At 36.2% G+C, this 20,553-nt stretch overlaps 1 protein-coding gene across 13 annotated transcripts in view; it reads right to left on the reverse strand.

Moving 5' to 3' along the window:
* Positions 1 to 7,895: 7,895 nt before the first annotated feature.
* ntrk2 (neurotrophic tyrosine kinase, receptor, type 2) overlaps positions 7,896 to 20,553 on the reverse strand; it is a 104,978-nt gene continuing 92,320 nt past the window's right edge. For all 13 annotated transcript variants that reach the window (XM_015374302.1, XM_015374301.1, XM_015374295.1 and 10 more), the window contains 2 exons: positions 15,833 to 15,991; positions 7,896 to 14,429 (listed from right to left, as the gene is read on the reverse strand). In XM_015374302.1, the coding sequence (XP_015229788.1) occupies positions 14,244 to 14,429; positions 15,833 to 15,991 (345 nt within the window). In that variant the 3' untranslated portion in view covers positions 7,896 to 14,243. The remainder of the gene's footprint in view (positions 14,430 to 15,832; positions 15,992 to 20,553) is intronic.

A 20,553-nucleotide genomic window follows, 5' to 3' on the forward strand; every position in this document is an offset into this window, starting at 1 on the left:
TGTTGTATTTCTAGATTTATATTAGTTCTCATGTTTTTCTGTTGTCCTCTTTTGCCCTCTTGTGTGTGTATGTTCCTTTCCCCTTGGCTCCCTCGTTGTCTCCTCTCACACCTGTTCCTTGTCTGCTCGTTAGCCCTCCCTTTGTCTCTGTCAGCTATATATGCTCTCCTTCTGCTCTCACTCTTTGTTGGTTCCTTGTGTTTGCTGTCCTCCCATGCTGTTGTCCACGATCCTCGTCTCTCCCTGGCTCCTCGTGTTTGGTTTCCCCAGATGTCTTCTCAGTTCTGGTTTGCCTTTCATTATTAGTTTCCTGCCTTTGTTTACTGTTTTGCCCCATTAAAACTCCCAGAAATCTCCTCAGCTTCTGCCTCTGCATTTGGGTCCTCCAAACCACAACCAAACCCTGACACAATAGTTGGAGAAAAAAAATCAAGCAAAGGGATTATGATAAATTGACAAAAAAGTTGATTTAACTAATAGGTTCAAATCAAAATTCAAAAATCATGTTTCTCTTTAGTGAGTTTTTTTTTTTTATATCTTTAGGTCAGAACCCCTGTCAATTTGTAATGTGGAAAAAGATAAACAAAACTCTAACTCTGTAATTCAGTTTGCGCTACTGCTTCTGCCAGATTACATTTTTGTACTAGGAACCAGTAAAGACACAGTTGGAGTGGTCTAATCTACTGAAACTAAAGACAAGCTCCAATTTTTAATCCTTTTTTTTCTGACAGTGTATGATAGTGAGCTCATTTAGTGTATACTTGATGTGGTTGACAACATTTAGGTCTGAGTTTAAAAAATACACCTGGGTTCCTAACCATGCTCTGTTTATCGCCCATGTTAAATAAAAGTGGTCCCAAGAACAGAGCCAGAGGAATATTCATTTTTGTTCATTTTAAAGTACACTACTACAAATAACAAACAGAATTCGCTATCTGCAAGATGAGATCAAGGGAGGAATGTACCTTGCATGTTTAATTATTGCTTAATATATATTTTGCCACTAAAACACTTACAAAATCCTTTATCAGATTTATATGTTTTATGGTCAAGTGATGTCACATGAAAACGTCTGTTTGTTGCCATGACTAAATAATTAGGATAACTGACTTTTTTTTTCATCCCACTGCCAGACAGGTTCACCTGCTTGAAAAGTTTTAAGTTTTCTTATGATGAAGTCTGATAACCCTTGGAATATTTCCCTTTTTGGAAATTTTATACTGAATGGCCTTTGGGTGTGAGGAAAGGATATCCAGTCTTAAAGAGACAGCTGAATGATAAGCACTATCTGATTGAAAGTGAAGTTGCTCAATGGTATGTATTCATGTAAAACATGCTAGTATAGACCCTGAAATCTTTTACATGAAGCCAGATGAAGAATGTGTTGGCCATAGGATATCTGCCACATATCAGAGGAAGGAAACAAAAATATAAGCAAATAGAACTGAAAGGCCAGAAAGAAAAAAAGGACACAATGAAGTCGGAAAGGATGTGAAGTGGTAAAGAAGGGAAGAACACACGAAAACAAGGTGGAAAGGACAGAACAACAAAATAAATGAAAGGAGAAAAGGGAAGGAAAAGGTATCAATGAATTAGGTAGGAAACAAGAATGAAACAATGAAGATTGATAGGACTCAAAGGAAAGGAGGATACAAAAATATAAGGAATTAATAACTCAAGGGACAACAGAGTAGACATTCCTATCCTTTTCAAAGCTTCATAACTGTTCAAATGCAGTATTTTTTCCCCCCCAGTATGCCTCCACCGAGAAGGTCATGTTTTTGTTGATTAGCAAAATAAAAGAAAAGGCTATTAAGGGATGGCTCTGAAGTTTTTACGACAAGTTCATTTTTGTTAGCCAACCTACAGTAAAACACGTTAAAGTTTGGTTTTGATCCTGATCAGGATTCGGAATTAAGATTTATTTGGTAGGATTTGTTAAAGATAATGAGGATGATCTTTTATTTCCGGGGTGGATCATCTAAGGAGAAATGGGCTTGTGAAGCTCTTGCACACGTTTAATAGGTGTTCCTTCTCAGGAGCGGGTACAGAGTTGTGCATGTGCATTTTAATAAGTGGAGAGGGTGGATCTTCTCAAAAATTCACGAAAATCCTCCGCTATACCTTTAAGATTCTAAAATGTGAAATGAGCTGCTTGATTCATGCTCTCATCATGCTTTCTAATTTAGGAAATAGAATAATATTACTTGCAATTATTATTTTTATTTTATTTAATATGATTACTACCTTCTTCAGAATCCTCTTTGGAAATACTCGTAGATCCCAAGGAAACCAATCTGTCTGAATATACATTTAACATAAGAACATAAAAAAACTCTAAATGCCAAAGCTTATTGTTAACTTTGCAAATAAATATATTATGCCTGGATTTCTCCTCAGGATCAATCTGCATGTTATTTCTCTTCCTGTTTTAGCCCCTCTTCTGATAATAGTGTATGTAATAAGTAGAGGGACAGACCATCTTGTATGGCTATTAGCAGCTGATTTATCCAACCCCCTGCAGCTAATCTGTCTGATAAATTGCCAGCCTTAATGTCTACAATTTACTCAGTATTTAGTCAAGCTAAAACTGCTCTTCAATTTAGTTCTGGTTTGATATCTGGGAAAATATTTTTTTATAGAATATCCAACATTGACATGGGTAACAGAGAGGTTGTAAAATGTTTGAGACTGTGTGGAAAGAAGACGTGAAACCCCAATAAAACCAGATGTAGTCTGCAAACTTATCACAGTGATATGGCTCATGAAACGAGTCTTTTGAAAGAGACATTTCTTCATTGTTGTTGGAATTGTCAGATTATCAGGTTGGTCAGATACATACATTATAACTTATTATGTGAAATCTAAAAACTGAAACAAAGAGTTAGAGAGTAGTATTTTAGCAGGAACACATTCATTCTAATTATCCTCCATGTGCAGGCATGATGTCACCATGCAGGTGCAGTGGTGAGGGATAAACCACTAATGAGTACTTGTCACTCCTTTAACATCTCTAATTGGTCGCTCTTATTACAAAGCAGCTCTGGCATGCCTCGTCTGTGCTCTCTCTAAACCACTGCTCTGTTTTGTGGCAGTGTTTTTGTAATTAAGATGCATATCTTTCCTGCTGATTTCAGGTCTTTTGGGAGCTTACGTGCGATAGAAGGCACTAGCAACAGCATTACCAAGGCTTTGATGTGCAATACTTTATCATATACTTTGTTCTCAGTATTTCCTTGGCTTGAAGGTGATGAAAAAAGATGAGATGGTGTCTTTCCAGAGATATAGTCTCTTTGGTGATGAATCATCTGAGCAGATTTTACGTACTTAACTGGAAACACTTTGATTTAAGTTATTCCAGGTGATTGTTTGTGTTTGCTTCTATGGCAAAGTATTACCCCTTCTGTTTGGCCATTGCTTCTTAAGGAGCCATAAGAAAAAAACAACAGCTACAAGCAAAGAAGATGTAACAGGGGTAACAAGAAGAGGTAACATTCTCTATCCAAAATCCTTAGCCCAGTTTTGTTTAGAATATTTCTAAGCTAAATGCACATTTCAGGTATTGCTTTATTTTTTAATTGGAAAAATTAACATTAAGCAGACAAGCACTGAGCCAGCCTTCATGTCAAAGGGATGAAAGAGAGCACATACAGTTAGGGGTTTAACTAACAAATACTGCAGAATTGGAGAATAGAAATAGAAGGAAGTAGAATGTTGAAAAGTAGTCCCTACACCCTCCAGCAGCCTAAGCCTATAGTAGCATAACTAGAGATAGCACAGGATAACCCAACGTACTCTGAATATAAGCTTTATCAAAAAGGAGAGTTTTAAGCCTAATCCTAAACAAGATAAACATCTAAATACTTTATCTTAATACTTAACACTATATGTCTCATTTCATGTACGTAATATTTTCTTATTTCTACATTTTAGAAGTCTCCTCTAAGGTAGCCGATTCTTCATTTCTCCAGAAATTGTTTTTCATTTGTATCTATGAACCATAGATGCGTTTTGAGCTTGGCTTTGTGTAATGTGAATATGCTAAAATAAGGACAATAAGGACTCTTGCATGTTGATTTTAGAGGAACAAGTTTTAACCTAATCTAAAAACATTTATTGTTTATCTACCTGTCATTCTTTTGATCCCCAAAAATTTTAATGCAATGGAATGTCCTGAACAATGCCTAATAACGACAATGTAAAAAAGACATGAAAACTTCAGTTTTTATATACTTGGACACATAGATATTTCACAATAAATTGAACAATGCTCACAAAGAATAAACAATAAAAGTGAATACTTCTAAAATGCCCTTTGTAAAATGAAATGTAGCAGAAAAAATCTATGTCAGCTGAGGAATAAATGAAACAATAAACTCCTTTTCAAAATAGCTAAAACCACATGAATGCATAACCAGCAGATGCAAATGATGAAACCATTGTTGAAATTTTGGAAGAATGTTTTAAAGGCAGCATAAAATCTATAAAAACACCAGATGTAGCAAAGTTTGGTATGTTATTGTCTAAAATTAAGACAAATGTTGGCAATATCAAGCCTTCGAAAAGAAGATTGTTGTAGTAAATTAATATGAATTTAATCTGATCTTAGAATAATATGAAATTAGTTAATTTACTGTCCTGAGTTAATCTGAGACTAAATTATTTTGACACAGTGCAGAGAAAATCTTTAGCATAAACCAATAAAAACATTCAAATTGATGAAACTCAAACCAACTGTGAAACATACGTAGATATGGAGATGTCATCGTAAGCAGATGCATTACTGCAGGAAACCTGGTCTCACTGATATGCAAAAAACCCTTCCAAGATGTCACAGCTAAAACTGAGGAATGGGACAAACGTTGCTTAGAGAGCATTCGAGATTTGTGGCTAAATAAAGCCCCTTACTGAAATATTTCCTGAAGGTCTCAACATCATTTCGATAAGCTTTCTTTAATGAACATGACAAGGAGTATTTTATTGAGGTGCATTTAAATCACTTTCTGCTCAAGGTATAAATGAGACCAGATTCATTTCTGAATAAAGAACCATTTTCTTTAAGAAGCAGTAAAATCACAGCAGAACAAATGTTCAACCTCTTTCACTTCAAAAGTATTATTATTGTATTTTTTTTTTAACCAGGTGATATGCTCTTTGAATTGTTTCATGAAATTACAACTACAAACTAAGATATTATTCGGTTTCTTATTAGATAAACTGAGAGAAATTTGTGTGCACTGTATACAATAATCTGTTTAAATCTTGCCTTAAGCCCAATATCTCCTTTGTTTTTTAAACCTATGACTAGTTTGTTTTGGTTCACTGGATAAACTTTCCATAAAGGCCATTAGAATTCTTCACCGAGGAGTAACAAGATGTGACTACTGTAGTAAGGCATCTATGGTTTAAAACTGAATGTGGGATCCCTGCCAGCAAAGTCCTTGCAAAGGTCTCTTTTCCATAATGAGGTTCTGCTGGAGTTCATGAACGTTTGTCCTGAGACAAGGCTGTCTTTAAGCTTATAATTTAAGTGGTAGTGTACTACTGTCTTTTGACACTCTAATGATAAGTGGCTCAATACAGATTACCTTTAGGCTTCTAAACAGAAGCAATTACAGCCCCTATAGTAAAATATGCCTCATTCAAGACTGTTTGAAGTTTCGACCTTCAGCCTGCTGAAGGATGGGTGGTTAATGTTTGACGCTGAATGATACTGAATGGGGGGTATGAAGCAGTGATACTACAACTAGACATATACAAAGATACATAAAAACTTAAAAAAAAGATTACTGGGTGCATTTTTGTTATTATATTTTGTTGACATAATTAACTAGTTTACAAATAAATTTCAGTAATTAAGAAGAATAACATGTTTTTGTTACTTAGATAAGATAATTAAGCCCCTCAAATTTATCAACCAACATTTTCATAACACTAGAAATATCTTGGTTTAAGGTCATTAATGTCAAACTAATCCTGGAGTTGCTTCCAAAATGTAAGATTTTTGATCACAAAAATGAAAATAAGCCATATTGTAGTTGATAATGTGAACTTTGTGTTAAGGATTAAGGGAGATGGAAAAACAGAAAAAGAGCCCTAAAACTGAGATGGCTTAAACATTTTAACCCCCACCCTACACGCTTAAAAGTTTAAATACCGAGTTTTTATACCTTAACTTAATCAAGGGATCTAAAAATATTGCCATTACTTGTGGCATATTTCTGTCTCCACAACTTTATCAATGTTTTCTTGATTTAATGAAATGAAACTTACAAAAACCCATTTTGCTCACCACTTCATGCAGTAAGTAAAGACGTAGGAATATATATGTTAACAAAAAGCAAATAGCCTCATAACATTTTAATAAAAATCAAGCTGTTGAATTATAAAGCAAGAGTAATGTGGATAAGATATCCAATAATTAAAGATTTGAATATTAAAATAAAACAAAAGGATAGTCTTTTACCTTAAAAAAAATAAACAGGTAAAAAACAAACTGACAAAAGGCATATTTATATATTAAGATACTTTGAACATATCTAAAATAGTTCTAATTGGTTAAATTTGCCTTGGGAAAATATTCAAATTCTGTATGTAGAACCTTCTTGTCCTCGGGAAATTTAATATTAGACCATAACTGCCTTTAGAAATTCACTTTTAATTGAGGTCAACAGTGTAATAGTATTGCCGCAAGGGCTGAAAAAGGAAAAGCTTTGTGACAAAGACATTAAGCAGAATTTAATAATGTGCCAGAATAAAAAAAAGCTTTGTGTCTTACAAACCTGGCACCGGTTCTTCTCTTCATAGATGTCCTTGCAGCAATTATTTTACCTTCATGGATGTTTGGGGGTCTAACCATTGATAAAAGGTTTTATTTATGCCACTAAAGAGCTGAGGGCATGCATTTTCCACTCTGCTGGAAGAAGAGTACTTAGAATCATTCTTTTCTTACATTCAGTGTTTGCTGAGTTTCTAGTTTTGGCATTTACATTCTTTCCATTTATATGCTGACACCAATATAAATATAGAATAGGCATTCATTTTCTTTTAAGCATTTATTTTCCTTCACAAAAAAATGCAGAGCTTTGTGTAATAGGAACATATTAATTCAGCACTTGCTTAATTGCATCTGGGGTTTGGACAAAACCTCTTGTTCAGTTTACTTGTACAGTTCCTCAGCCTGATCCTAATTTACAAACCCAGCAAGTCCTATTCTTTAAAGACACAGAATTCATATTATGACTGGAAAAGGAAGATTTAACTTTGACTTGATTATGTTATGTGTGTTTGTGTGCACACAAAAACCAGATGACGTTTCCTTCGTCTGTTGACACACATTCTCTATTTGAATTGTTCTTTTTCAAAGCTGTATTTCTTGGGGATATTGTTCTTGTTTATACATGGTCAAACTATACATACAGGCTCAAATGCAACCAAATATATAAATATATACATGTCTTTTAATTTGGAGAGAAACTATATTATCTGAGCTCTACCCGCTGTAGTGATGGACTACTGTAGGTCCTGGCATTGTCTGGGGGAATATCTGACCTCACCTCTAGTCAGTCATGGATGGATTTCAGCTTTCTAAGGTATATTTATCCTTATATAAGTAGGTATAAAACTGTGAAAGATAATATAATATGTTGCATCATAATCCTGCCAATAAAAAAACACCTTTTAATCAATTTAAAATAATTTTAATCAAAATCAGGGTATTTACTGGCAAGAACTGTGTTTTACACACCTTACACAGCTATTAGGTTACTGCTTTCAGTCCCCGTTATTATAGAGCCTGTTTATATCTGACCCTTCTACAGTCAGTCTCCTTAGAAATTACTTTTATAGATTCCCCAACCACCACCAGGCACAAACTTAATCATTCAAATGCAGGATTCTTGATGTGACATAACACTTTTTATTAATTACATAGTATCACAACAGACTGGTCCACCTTCAGAAAACAAGTCACATTATCATCATCACCATCATGACTAAATACTATATTAGGTTTTCCATCTGACATCTACGCAACCATCCAGGTTCTGTTTATTGTGTGTTTGTGTGTGTGTTCACCAACATGGCACAAATGGGTGATATGGATATTTTCTGTATGCCATGTAAAATATAACGCATGACCCACACGTGAATATTTGGGCTGCTACATTCCTTATATTTTTATTTGTTAAAAGTCTTTTTAACTTGAAGTTGTGCCTAATAAACCCTAAACTCTTCAAACACATGTCGCTGTGGATACAGAATAGAAAAAAAAATTAAAGTAAAGAACAAAAGAAAAAAGAAAAGACACTTTAAGAAGCACAGTTTGAATTTTCCCTTTTCCTAAGAAGCAGTTTTTATGCATTACATTCTTCTAGGTGCTTCAGAGCATCCAAGCACAAAAGTAATCTCGGAGATGACCTTTGCAATATTTCAACCCGATTAGATCAAAGTCTGAAGTTAAGGTTGTGACAGAGAGAGTAGGGTGTGGTTATAATAAATGTGATATGGATCAAAACATTTCCAAACTTGATATGTGCGTGCACTGTATTTGAAATATGTGACTCTGGCCAAAAATACAGTCAAGTGAGGAGACAAGGAAGAGGAGTTTTCTGTCGGTATTGCTGATAGGCAAAAAGGCTGTTTGCTTGTTGTTATAAATGAAGCAATTGATTGATTCTATTAATTGTAGCTGCCATAAAACCAACCATGTTTCTACATGACAAGTTCCAGTCATCTATCATAAAACTGGCATAGACTAACTATAAATCAATGTTTGCTTCCTCTGTTGAGTGTAATTACATTTGAGCTTGGATTTGGTCTGAATGCTGCAAATCAGTCAGCCCTTTACACACACGAACACACAGACAGATACTAAAACCGAATAATCAAAAGTCGTTCAGCATCCCTGGGGCCACTGAATGTCATATTCAACCTACCCAACTTGCAGCCCTCTGCTTCAAACATGAAGAAGTAGAACAGATCTCTAAACACAGACACAGTCTGGGACACAGCAGTTAACAATGGTTATTTCTTCCAGCAGCTTATTCACATTTTTACACCAATTCGTGTTCATTCCTCTTGCTGTTATATTACAAAATAAGAAAGCAAAGGAAAAAAAGTAGCACTTCTAAGGACCAGAGTTTAAGACTATCACATACAGTATAGGCAGCATAGAAGAGGAAAAATTGGTTGAATAATCTATCATACAGTAGGTCACTTGAATAAGAGAGAGAAAGTAGAGCAGTCTGTGATTGTCACTCCCTCCTGTCTGAGGCTTCCATTCACTCAGCAGATGTTATTTTTCCTTTTTTAGATTTTTTTCTGATCAGAGGCATTGATGCAGAGACTGCCGATCTGTGCTCACCAATCTTCTCTGTCTCTTGCTGTCAAAGCATCACCTCAGTCCAACTTCACATAGTTCATTATTATTTTTTTTTTCTTTTACAAAAGAGAGAAACAAACTCAGTGGGTAAGTGCAGAAACAGTGCTGGCAGCTGGGGAGCCGCTTCAGTGTACGCTACTCTTCAAACATCAGAGGTGTCCGTACGCACTGCATTTATTTTTCACAGTTTTTTCCAGCTTACACACCCTGCCCTCTGGTTTTGTACAGAGACATTGTGGGTCAGTTTCTTTTAAAGTGTTTCGAGTGTGGTTGGTGTGCTTCAGCAGGGACGGATTTTGAACCCTGTTAGCATGCGCTGTCAAAGCTGCAGCCATTAACCCTTGTAGTTACTCTGGAAGGTGACAATAATTTTGGCAAAATGTCAAACTCAATTGACATACATGACAGAGCGATGAGATATCCATCCCTGCTGCTGTGGACAGTGTCCACAAGGATAGGCCCGGTTGTTATTAAGAAGTAAAAGGAAGTAAAAATACCCACACACTCAAGATCATCTTACACATTTGTGTAAACATAATTATTAAGTTCAAATTCAGTTTGTTGTTGCAAAAAGGCAACCCTATATATAGAAAGAAATGTACAAAAAAGATTACAAGTATATAAATAAGATAACAAATCAACTCAATCAATCAAATTAAATACATCAATACCATCAAGTCCTGCAGTAAAATAACAAAGACCTATTATTCCAAATGAATGCACTACATTAAATTAAAATGTCTGTCAGTGAAACCGCACTGGTAATGACTTTTTAATGTCTGTAAATAGTAAAGTATGCACCAGCAAAATGCAAAAACAAACATTAAATGTGTTTTCTTCCATGCATGTGAGCTGTATTTACAATGTCTGTTAGCCAGAGCAGAGCTCTGTAGGGAAGTGATTCCCACTATCAGGGGCGTGTGGTAAATTAAAATTATTTTCCAGGTTAGCTATTGCATATGTATGAGAAATGTGCAGCAGGGTTTCTGCAGGTCTTGATAATCCTAAATTGAGATTTATAAATACTAATATTAAGTCGAATATTATTCAAAATTGCGATGCAAAATACATTATTAAATGTTATTTAACTTTTATTTAACATATTTTAGACTATAAACTATTTACCTAAATTGGCATTTTACATTTCCATCATGTGACTGTTGACTTTGCACTTGCCACAAAACTTGCACTTCTTCCTCCATCGTAACCTTGGTAAAAGGTTACCTTCAAATCAAAGAGATGTGATGATACTCATAATGATAATCATAATTACACTTCCATTTCTAGCCTAACATTTCATTTTTTTTATCAACAAATGTATTCTCTTCACTTCTTTCCAGTCATGTTTTTGACTACACTTAGGCATTCAGACTACACAGGTAAGGTTTGGTTTTAAATGAGATATATCTAAAATGCATGCATCTAAAGCTTATGTGTTGCTGTATTTAGGACCTAAACATGGTTAAGCAAAACATCCTGGCTGACTACCTCAGAAAGTAAGTGGTGTTGTTTAGATTAACAAGACTGAGGCTGCTTTGTGTTATAAACCTGAATGAACAAGGAACAGATGTGGAGCTCATCAAGGCTCCATTCTTAGACCATTTTTATTCAGTATCATATGCTATCTCCGGTTCAGGTTATAGAGTATATTTATCACTTATTTGCTGATGACATACAGCTTTACATTTTTGGTCATACCTTATGACCAGAATTTCATAGAGGGATAACATTGACATGTATTTAATATCAGAACATTAATTGCTCAGCATTTCATTTATAATAAAGCAGAAACAAAGATTTGTTTTTGACATGAAATAGTTTTGGGGTCTAGAGAATTTCTGAGTTGCTAATCTAATATCGATACATTAGGATCTATTTACTAATGTCTCAGGTTACTAAACAGAAATAAACAAAGTGAAGCAACATTTACAGTAGATGCTTCTCTGCTCAAATTCTCCCCCTGAGATGATCATGAAAAGTTTATTCTGGAAACCTCCCCGGTCATTTTGTCACATACCTAACCTATTTAATGGTTTAAGTTGTAACATATCTTTCTTTTTTTGTTTTGTTTTGTTAATTTTTATGGGCTATTAATTAGCCCTGTGACTTTATCATGCTGTGCAAAAAAATTATTTCCTTAAATTACCAAAATACGAAATCTTAATCCACTAGATGAACTTCATTAACAGAAAACTAGTGCGTTTTCCAAGAAAGGTGGAATATCTAAAGACAAATTCCTTCCATGGGACTTATGGCTTCTTTGCATTGTGGGGTTTGAAGTTTTATTACAGTAGGGCTGAAACAATTAATCGGATTATTCGTGATCAATTGATAAATAAAATAAACGTCAACTAATTTAGTAATCGATTAATCGTAACTGGACTTTAGAGACTGTAAAAGATGCCTCTAGTGGACAGAGCAACCCACTTAGAGCAGTAATTATACCACAATTGTAAAAAAAATATATATAAACATTTTGCATTTAAAATAGAAAAAAATGTCTCTGTCATATGCTCTATCCAGAACTCCTCAAGTGGAAAAGTTTTAGTTTCATCTGGTTTAACTAAAAAATCTTCTTTAAAGAATGTTTGGCTATCCGATATTTAATTGATTAATCGAAAAAATAATCAACAGATTAACCAATTTGAAAAAATAATTGTTAGTTGTAGCCCTATATCATTGTCAGCACAACAAATCATGGTGCAATGAAATGAAACATCTTATAAGAGAAAACAATCCTTAAATTTCTAGAAAAAAATAATCAGTGATGGTTCACATTTTGACGAAACCTACTGTAATTTAAGATATGCTGTGGGAAATCTGACAGCATTTAATACATCATGATGCCTTTAATTACATTAATACAGGTAGGAATTATGCTAACTTTTTTACACCCTGCAGAAACCCTGGTCGACAGTTTAGTGTACGGTTGTGTGTGCTGTCTGTGGTTGAAGCAGCTGTAGGAATGTGAAGCATAAATCTGAAGTTGTGGTTTACCGAATATCTTCCGGCGACAGTAATAATGGATGTTCACACTTCTTCTCTCCCAGAGGAGATCCTCACCTCTCTCCTTCCTCCATTTTGCTTTTTTTTGTCTCCAGTCCCCTTCTTCTTGCTTACTTGCTTCCCCTCTATACTCATCTCAATAGCTTTCCGGTACACGTTAATACATCGGCCCAAATCCCTCCCCGTCGTGACTCCTAAATCCAGCGAGCCTAACTGTTTTCTTCTCCTTCACCTTTCCATCCCTCCATCCCTTCTTCTCGGACATAAAACAATAAGTCTTGAATGTCTGTGAGGAGACTGTGCTAATGGAGCCCATTAGCTGTAATGAAATATACATTACACCATTACAGAGGACGAGGCCCAGCTAAAGCACTGCACAGCTCAAATAATAAAACATGTACAATTCAATTTCCTTCTCGGCCCGTTTTGAGTGTCTTTCAGTGAGTGGGTGTGGGGATGGAGGGGTGATGGGAGGAGGTATATGATAGATATGTGTGGGTGTGTTCCTCCTACAAGATGCGGTTTTTAAGAATGTTGGAGTGCTGAGAGCTTAGACGATTTAATAGGGGTTGACCAGATGAACCACACCTTCTGCAGGCAGCCACCCACACGTTTGACCAGGGACTGACCCCTCAAAACCCAGTCTCCCTCAGCAGACTTTACACCCGCCAATCCACCACCAACCAACCCTTAACGTCCCCCAACACCATGATTTTGCGATTGTCAGACAGCTGCGGACAAATTAATCAATTGACCTCCGACACAAGTACTTGACATCACAAGTGGAGCATCTGTCACTTAGGTGGTTTGGGGTGGAGCAGTTATCATATTACCCTGCTCTGTATGACATTACAAGTCAGGCCTGAGGGAAAAAAAATGTAACACACAACAAAAACCAATGTTTGTCAGTACCCTAGTATAATCTCTAAAATATTTAGTCACCACAGTAGTCAGTTACAGCTGTGTTGTTACCGATTCTTTTGTGCATCAGTAAAATCGGCCATCCAGAAATGATCTCTTTAACACACCTTCTAAATTGAATCTGACAGGCAGGGAAGCAGATTGTGTTTGCTTCTCCTTTCTAGCATAGTTATGTCATGCTCAATTTCCCACATGCATACCAATGTCTCGATCATTGCTTGTGTAGTCCTGCTGGTTAAATGCTGACGGTAATCCTCATGTTAGAGAGGGAGATGGAGACAACCGAGGGTGAAAAAGGATAACACAGTGTCTTTACGGCTCGGCACCACGGAGCCACTTCCACCAAAGTGTCCCATCAGTCTCGTATTTACAACCAAAGGTTGGAGCTTTCAAAAAAATTTCTCCCACTCCTCGGCCTTGAGCTTCAGCAGATGTTTGAACATGTTCTGTAGTCTGACAGGCAGCAAAAGGATAAGTCATTTGATGAAGTGTCATTCATCTGTTTGTTTGTTTTTTCATCAGTCGAGCCCCAGTGAGTTTAAAGCATCTGAACAAGAGGGGGGCAGGGAAGCTTCAAAGTTAAATCGCTCTTCATGAAAATCTCCCTGGTGAAAAGCAAGAATGAGTCGGTTTGCACAAAAGGTGAGAAAATTGCCCGTTAGGAAAGAGGATGGAGATGAAGGAGTATTTCTTGATTGCCTTAAAGTGAGTTCAGATCCTGTACAGTTACACCTTCTACACACAGAGACATACCTAGACATACACGCGCACACAAGCATCAAACACTTCATTCTGAAGTATTACAATGCCCATCTTGGCTCACATACAGTACACATGCATGAAAACTTTAAATGTACATTTACATTTAAATATATCCCCACACACTACTTACACACACACACAGACCATAAACTGTGTTTCATCCTTTTCTTGTTCAGCCCAATATATCTAGGTAAACAGGTGAGGCCTTGGCCAGGTTGAGGAGCAGACCGTGGATTTCTTTAATGTTGAGTCTCATGTGTGGCTCTCTTTGCCAGCAGCCCAGCATCAGGTCGTATACTTCCTTGGGGCAGGTCCTCGGACGCTGCAACACCCTGCCTTGAGTTATACACTCTATCACCTAAGGAGAAGAAACAAAGGAATATTAAGAAACGGAGATGCCACAACATATCTGTTGCCTGATTTATGAAGATTGCAAATCAAGAGAGAGAAAATACTTTTGCAATCAAAAATTGCATGTGCAGTTAGTGGACATTTTGCGGGTGACCTACTAAAATTGCGCAATTGATAACAGCTACAAAGGCTGTGCAGACTACCCTATTTAAAACAGGATATTGTATGTGCTAATGGCTGTTGCCATGGAGAATTCTGAAAGTAGAATGGATTTATTTTTCTGAAGACATTCAGGTCTCAAGTTAGTTGCAATATACAACAGCAGTGTGTATAGATGGAGGATAAGATCGCTTTGTGGAATGAATGCAGGCAGAGGAGAGGAGAAAGAAACTTCTCTGTGAAATGAAAAAAATTATCAGGACAAATCGCCTAAGATGACTTGGAGTCATCCACATGATATGGAAGCTTCTGGCATTAGGATCAACTATCACAACTAATATTCAAAGTCATATTTCTTATTTGTGAAAGAAATGTCAATAAGTAATGTCAACCAAATCATGTTTTCGAACATCACAGATTCATTAAACCATTTTTTTGAAATATATGAATGCTATCTTTTATCAAAGAGGATATTACAGTGGTCAATTTATTAAAAGAAAAGCAAATCACTATTAGTTTTCCAGTAGACGTTCTCCAACAAACCATAAACAGATGGACTACTGCAGAACAGAAGAACAGAAGACACCTTTTATTTAATTTTTCTTTCAACTCATCATAATTCCTGACACATAACTGGACATAATTAGAGCCTGAGGTGAAACAGCCACTATATTGAATGCATTTTCAGCACCACAGATGTGTGGACAGTGGTGATAACAACATGCATGGAGAAGCTATATATTGAATTCATGATTTGCTGTTAAATTGGTCCTTTTCACCAGATCAAAATGGTTCAACTGTTAGATAAAGCATGTTGTGCAAATTAGAAAGGACAAAGGAAGGTTCTTCTGCCTAATTATGCCTTTCTTCAAGTGCCATATGATTTAATGATATAGAATACAGTGTGTCAGAGTACAGTAGCTTGTATTTGTAAAAGGTACAAGGATGACACAGGCTAATATATTCATTAAATCTTACCTATGAGACACTTCCCCACAAAACGAATGAAATATTTAGATATACTTCTACAGAGGTGCTGTTTCATCTCACCTTGGGGGTACAACATCTTGTTAGTCATCACTTATTAAGATGACGGGCCTAAAAGGTAAAATCTACACATCTATACCTACATTGTGTATCCAACTATGTTTAAAAGCATCAGGACTGAACACGTTATAGTCTCACTATAGTTCTGAATATAATAATCTATTTAATACTTGATACATAGAGTAAAATTAGTATTTTGTGTACCTCATTATTGGAAAGCTGGTACCAGGGTTGTTTCCCATAGGTGAAGATCTCCCAAAGAACAACTCCAAGACTCCAAACATCACTTTCAGTGGTAAACTTCCTATACATGATGCTTTCAGGGGGCATCCAGCGAATTGGCAGCATGGTGTGACCTCCAACCTTTTAAAGTACAAACATAAAAGACAGTAAAGTTGTGTGATATTACAAGGAGGAGATGAGAATATAACTCATAAAACTATTTTTATTATCTTTACAAAGCAGAAAAATCAAAAAATTTTAAATAAATATGTATAACTCCATCAGTCCCTCTATTCTTTTCACTGGAGAAAGGCAATTGAAAAAAACAAAGAATCACATCTCTGAAGCAGAAGGCTCTATCCTGTATGGATTATGACACATTTGAAATTGTAGGGCATGGCTAGCTACTGGTGCAAGCAGGAAAAAGATTGCTTCCTTAACAAAAGATCTCTTGTATGTATGTTTATTTGCAATACAAAACAGGACAGAGTGAGCATTCTTATGGTTCTCCAAAGATTGTGCTATGCAAGAAAGGATGCAAGAAAGGAAAGATGGTAGAGCACTTGAGATTTGTAAAAGTAAACAGCTCTCATTAGATCTGAATGTTTTAAAATTCAGGATAAACACTTTTGTCTTTCCTATAAAAGAGAAAATGTTCCGTCAGGGGAAAAAAAATGTTTTATATGTGACGAAAATGTAATTTCTTCAACAGTCAACTTGTTCCCAACACCCTAGCTAAAGGTATTGTGGTGGATTTGTTGCAAAGTTTTGAAAAACCCACCCTCTCCACTCTAAGAAAAAAATGCATATGTACAAGCCCATTTCTCCTCATACACACTTTATTTAAAAGTTGCTGTTTGCATCGCTCATACAAGCTTACTTTCCAAAAGAAGCTATTTTTCCACTATGTTAAACTCTCCACCGGTAAGTGAAAATGGGGACGAGCATGTTGAACGGCCTTACGTAATCATATCACCACAATGATTGACAATTAGGAGGACCACTTATTTTGATGATCCACCCAGAAAAGAACATCATCCACTACTCCTTTAAGACAACATGAAGGAAAAGAGTTTTCAAGCGACTGATTGGCAGTGCACAGCAACAGATGAGGGAGGGGCAATGCAATAATTCTATATATATATATATATATATATATATATATATATATATATATATATATATATATATATATATATATATATATATATTCTGTATTCTATCCATGTCTCATTCTAAAGTCGACGTAAAATCGATTCACTGCCCGTGAGCCATTTATAAAAGAAATCACTATTAATGGTTTGGTGAGACTGACTGTATCACTCCTTTTACTGTAGCTAGCCATATCCTGATAAAGCTGTGTAAATAAAAAGTGTGTGGTTGAGAATCCATTGCTTACTGTGTGTTTCTCCAAACAAAGGGAGCATTCACACTTTAGTGCAGTTGGTGGTAAACTCCTAGGGAGGCCACAGATATAATGCCAGTAATCATAATTAGCGGATAAATGTGATACATTAATTGTCAGGGATGAAATGTGTGTGCCAGTATGTGGGAGACAGTAAAAACGTCCAGTCACATTCTTGTAATCTGCTGCAAAATGTTTGGAATAAAAGTAGAAATACCTTTATTGTCCCACATTGGGTACCTTTTAGATGTGACAATAACAAAACAAGTAGAGAGAAGAAAGTTTACAGATAGACAAGACAAAAATCATAAAAAAAAGAACAGTCTTATAAGTTAAGCTGTAAGATAGAAAAGTACAAACACATTCCAGAGAGAGAAAAATAGTGTCTTTTTTTTCTCCAGTTTTAACAACTATCGCAATTATACACCTAAAATGTTACAATCCATTAAAAAATAACCCTTGTTGAAGAGCGGAACTGACAGGCTGATCTCTAGCAGGAACTCTGTCATACAAGCGGTCATTTCACTTTAATCTGAACTCAACCAGTCAAGAAAGTAACGTCAAATTCATAAGCTCTTTTTACTATTCATAAAGACGGACAGTACAGTTTTACCCAGACTTCCCACACAAATATTAAGCACTTTGATTGAATAACTGTGGCTACAGACCAGCTATACATAAAAGGTACTGTATATCAACACCTAATCTACATGGACAAACTGATATGTTTCTATTAATTAGATTCAATCATGTAAAATGGAGCATTCAATTCCTCTGTCTCTTTTCGGTTTGAAATATAGTCTCTATAACCATTTACAGATAAGAGGTAGCTCTTTTTTGGTGTTTTATGATACAAGAGGAGCATTTAAACCCAGTCCTTCTATCGGAAAGGCGAGTATTGCAGATCCATTTAAGAACACTCTTTCATCTGGCAGAATCAAGCACAGAAAGGAAGCGGAAAAAGCACAGAACCAGTGAGAAGTCAAACATGTTTCAACACCTGATGCTTGACAAAGATACCCCAAAGCGCAGCAAGCAATCTAGGGACACAGACAAATTATTTGCTCTGGTGATTGTGATCTGCATGACTGAGAGCTAATCTGCCCTGGGTTTCAGCAGATTTAGGCAGGGTAGGATCCCACATACACATTGATGTCAGCTTGTTCCAAATATTTTAGATGAAACGGGAAGAGTATGGAAAGATACAGAGGGAGAAAAATGACAGAAATTGAACGATCTTAGATATGATGAAAAAGTTTAGCAGATAAACTAAGTATTCACATGAAACTGAAGAATTAATTCTTAGCATGTAAATTCATAGGATTTGGCCTCAATTTAACTTTTTGAATATATAAAGAGCCAATAACCAGGTTTCATGGGGCATTTCTGGTTTACTTTTGCCACAAAACTTTTTTTGCTACTTATTTCTTGTTGATTAAGGTCAGCGTTCATTTACAAATAGTGATGACTCTAAAATTGATACATTTACTACATTTGCTACAATATTGAACTGAGAGGATATTAGAACTATATTGCCTATTGTTACACCAGTCGTACTTGAGTCCATGGTGGGAAAAAAGCAAAAAAACAAAAAACAAACAAGAACTGAAAAGCTTGAAAGCTTATCAATAATTACAAGGGGAATCTGAATGATTCCTGCCATTACGATGGGGTGGAGACTAAAAGCTTCACCTGTACAGCTGGATCCAGCCAGCCATGCAGCCATTCAGCTGCCAAGATGTTGCCCAAGAATCCACTCTGTCACCCCAAAGCAATTTTAAAATTATCCCCTTCTTTCTCCCTATCTTTCTTGTTCACACATGCACATTTAAAACTCAGAGAAAGGCAAATACATGCCAGAAGAGTGCAGGTCCCCATGTTGTACGAGTCAGGATGGGTATAGCCCGCCCTATTTTCAATTAGTTTCACATATGTAGGATAAAGGACAGCTCATTCAAATGGAGATGAATCTTTTATGATATTATTAGATCTAGTACAGAGTTTCTGTTTCAGCCACAACTTAGAAATAGTGACCCCCATTGTTTTGGCTGTGAAACCTTTCTATACTGTATCATGCAAATTTTACTTTTTTGAGCTTTTAGGTGCTGTATTTTGCAAAGCTGTGCCTTTATCAAAATTATGCACAAAGTTGTTTTTCGCTTGATTCATGCATTTCTGAATAATCTTCATGAATTCTGATGTCTTAGCAGCAGCCCCTCCCCACCCTGGAAAAACAGGTAGCCAAGACAGGTCAAAATGGAGTTGACATAACCCGCCCCTCCAGAAAGCACCTCCCTTGGATGTGGCTTTCCCTCCCAGTAAAACCACATGTCCACTTTCTCCAATCAGCAGTGACACGAGGCAGAAGGGGATCCTTTCTGCTCAAAGTATAGCAACTAATCTGCACAGTGACAGCAGCTGATCTATTTTAAGCTAATATCTATGTAACAAAAATGTGTTTTTCAGTTGGGAGAGGTTTCACACTTTGTTCAGTTTTCCAAAAGAAGTGCTTAATTGTCAAAAATGGTTAAATGTGGAAACGTCATGAAATGGGTATCACTTCTTACAATATAAAAATATGTAAAACTTGACCACATAATGAGGATGATGTGGAATAAAAAGTTCTTTCAGGCTTCTGAAAGTGGTGTAGGCTCCTGTTTTACATTCTCTATTGGGATTAAAGTAGTGATATTTTGAATTCATTCCATTATGTTTATTTCATGTTCTTGTTGTTGATTTTGCCATTACAGGCTTCATTATTTACCTTTCCAATATTCAAAGATAAACTAAACATATGGAAGTAAAATATCAATGCTTTATGAGTAAAATAGATTTTCCTTCACTGTTTTTACTTAATTTTCGCATCTTCACAGCCTTTCCATCTGGGTCACAGGTTCCCAGGACCTAGCAGTCATTGGGTGAAAGGAGGGGTTCATCCTAGATAGCGCACTAGTCCATAGTTTCCGTTCAACATAGAGATACCCCCCCCCCACACACACACACACACAGATGCTGAAACCCACCCCATTTAGTCCCTAATCAACCTGATAGTCATGTTGAAGGAAGCCGGGGTACCTGGAGAGACATACAAAATCCATGGCCAAGATTTAAACCCAAGAGCTTCTTTCTGCAAGGCAACAGTGCTAAAACCCATGCAACCTTGCCAGCCATTTTCCAAAATGTAGACAAAATTTTGTAATCCAAATCATACACATGTCTGGATGCCAGGATGTTATATATCTAAACTATTGTCTTGCTACACCACTGGAGCTATAATGTAGAGAAAGGGTTATAATAG

This window comes from Cyprinodon variegatus, unplaced genomic scaffold (assembly GCF_000732505.1).
Source record: "Cyprinodon variegatus isolate N-32 unplaced genomic scaffold, C_variegatus-1.0 Scaffold100, whole genome shotgun sequence".
NCBI lineage: Eukaryota > Metazoa > Chordata > Actinopteri > Cyprinodontiformes > Cyprinodontidae > Cyprinodon > Cyprinodon variegatus.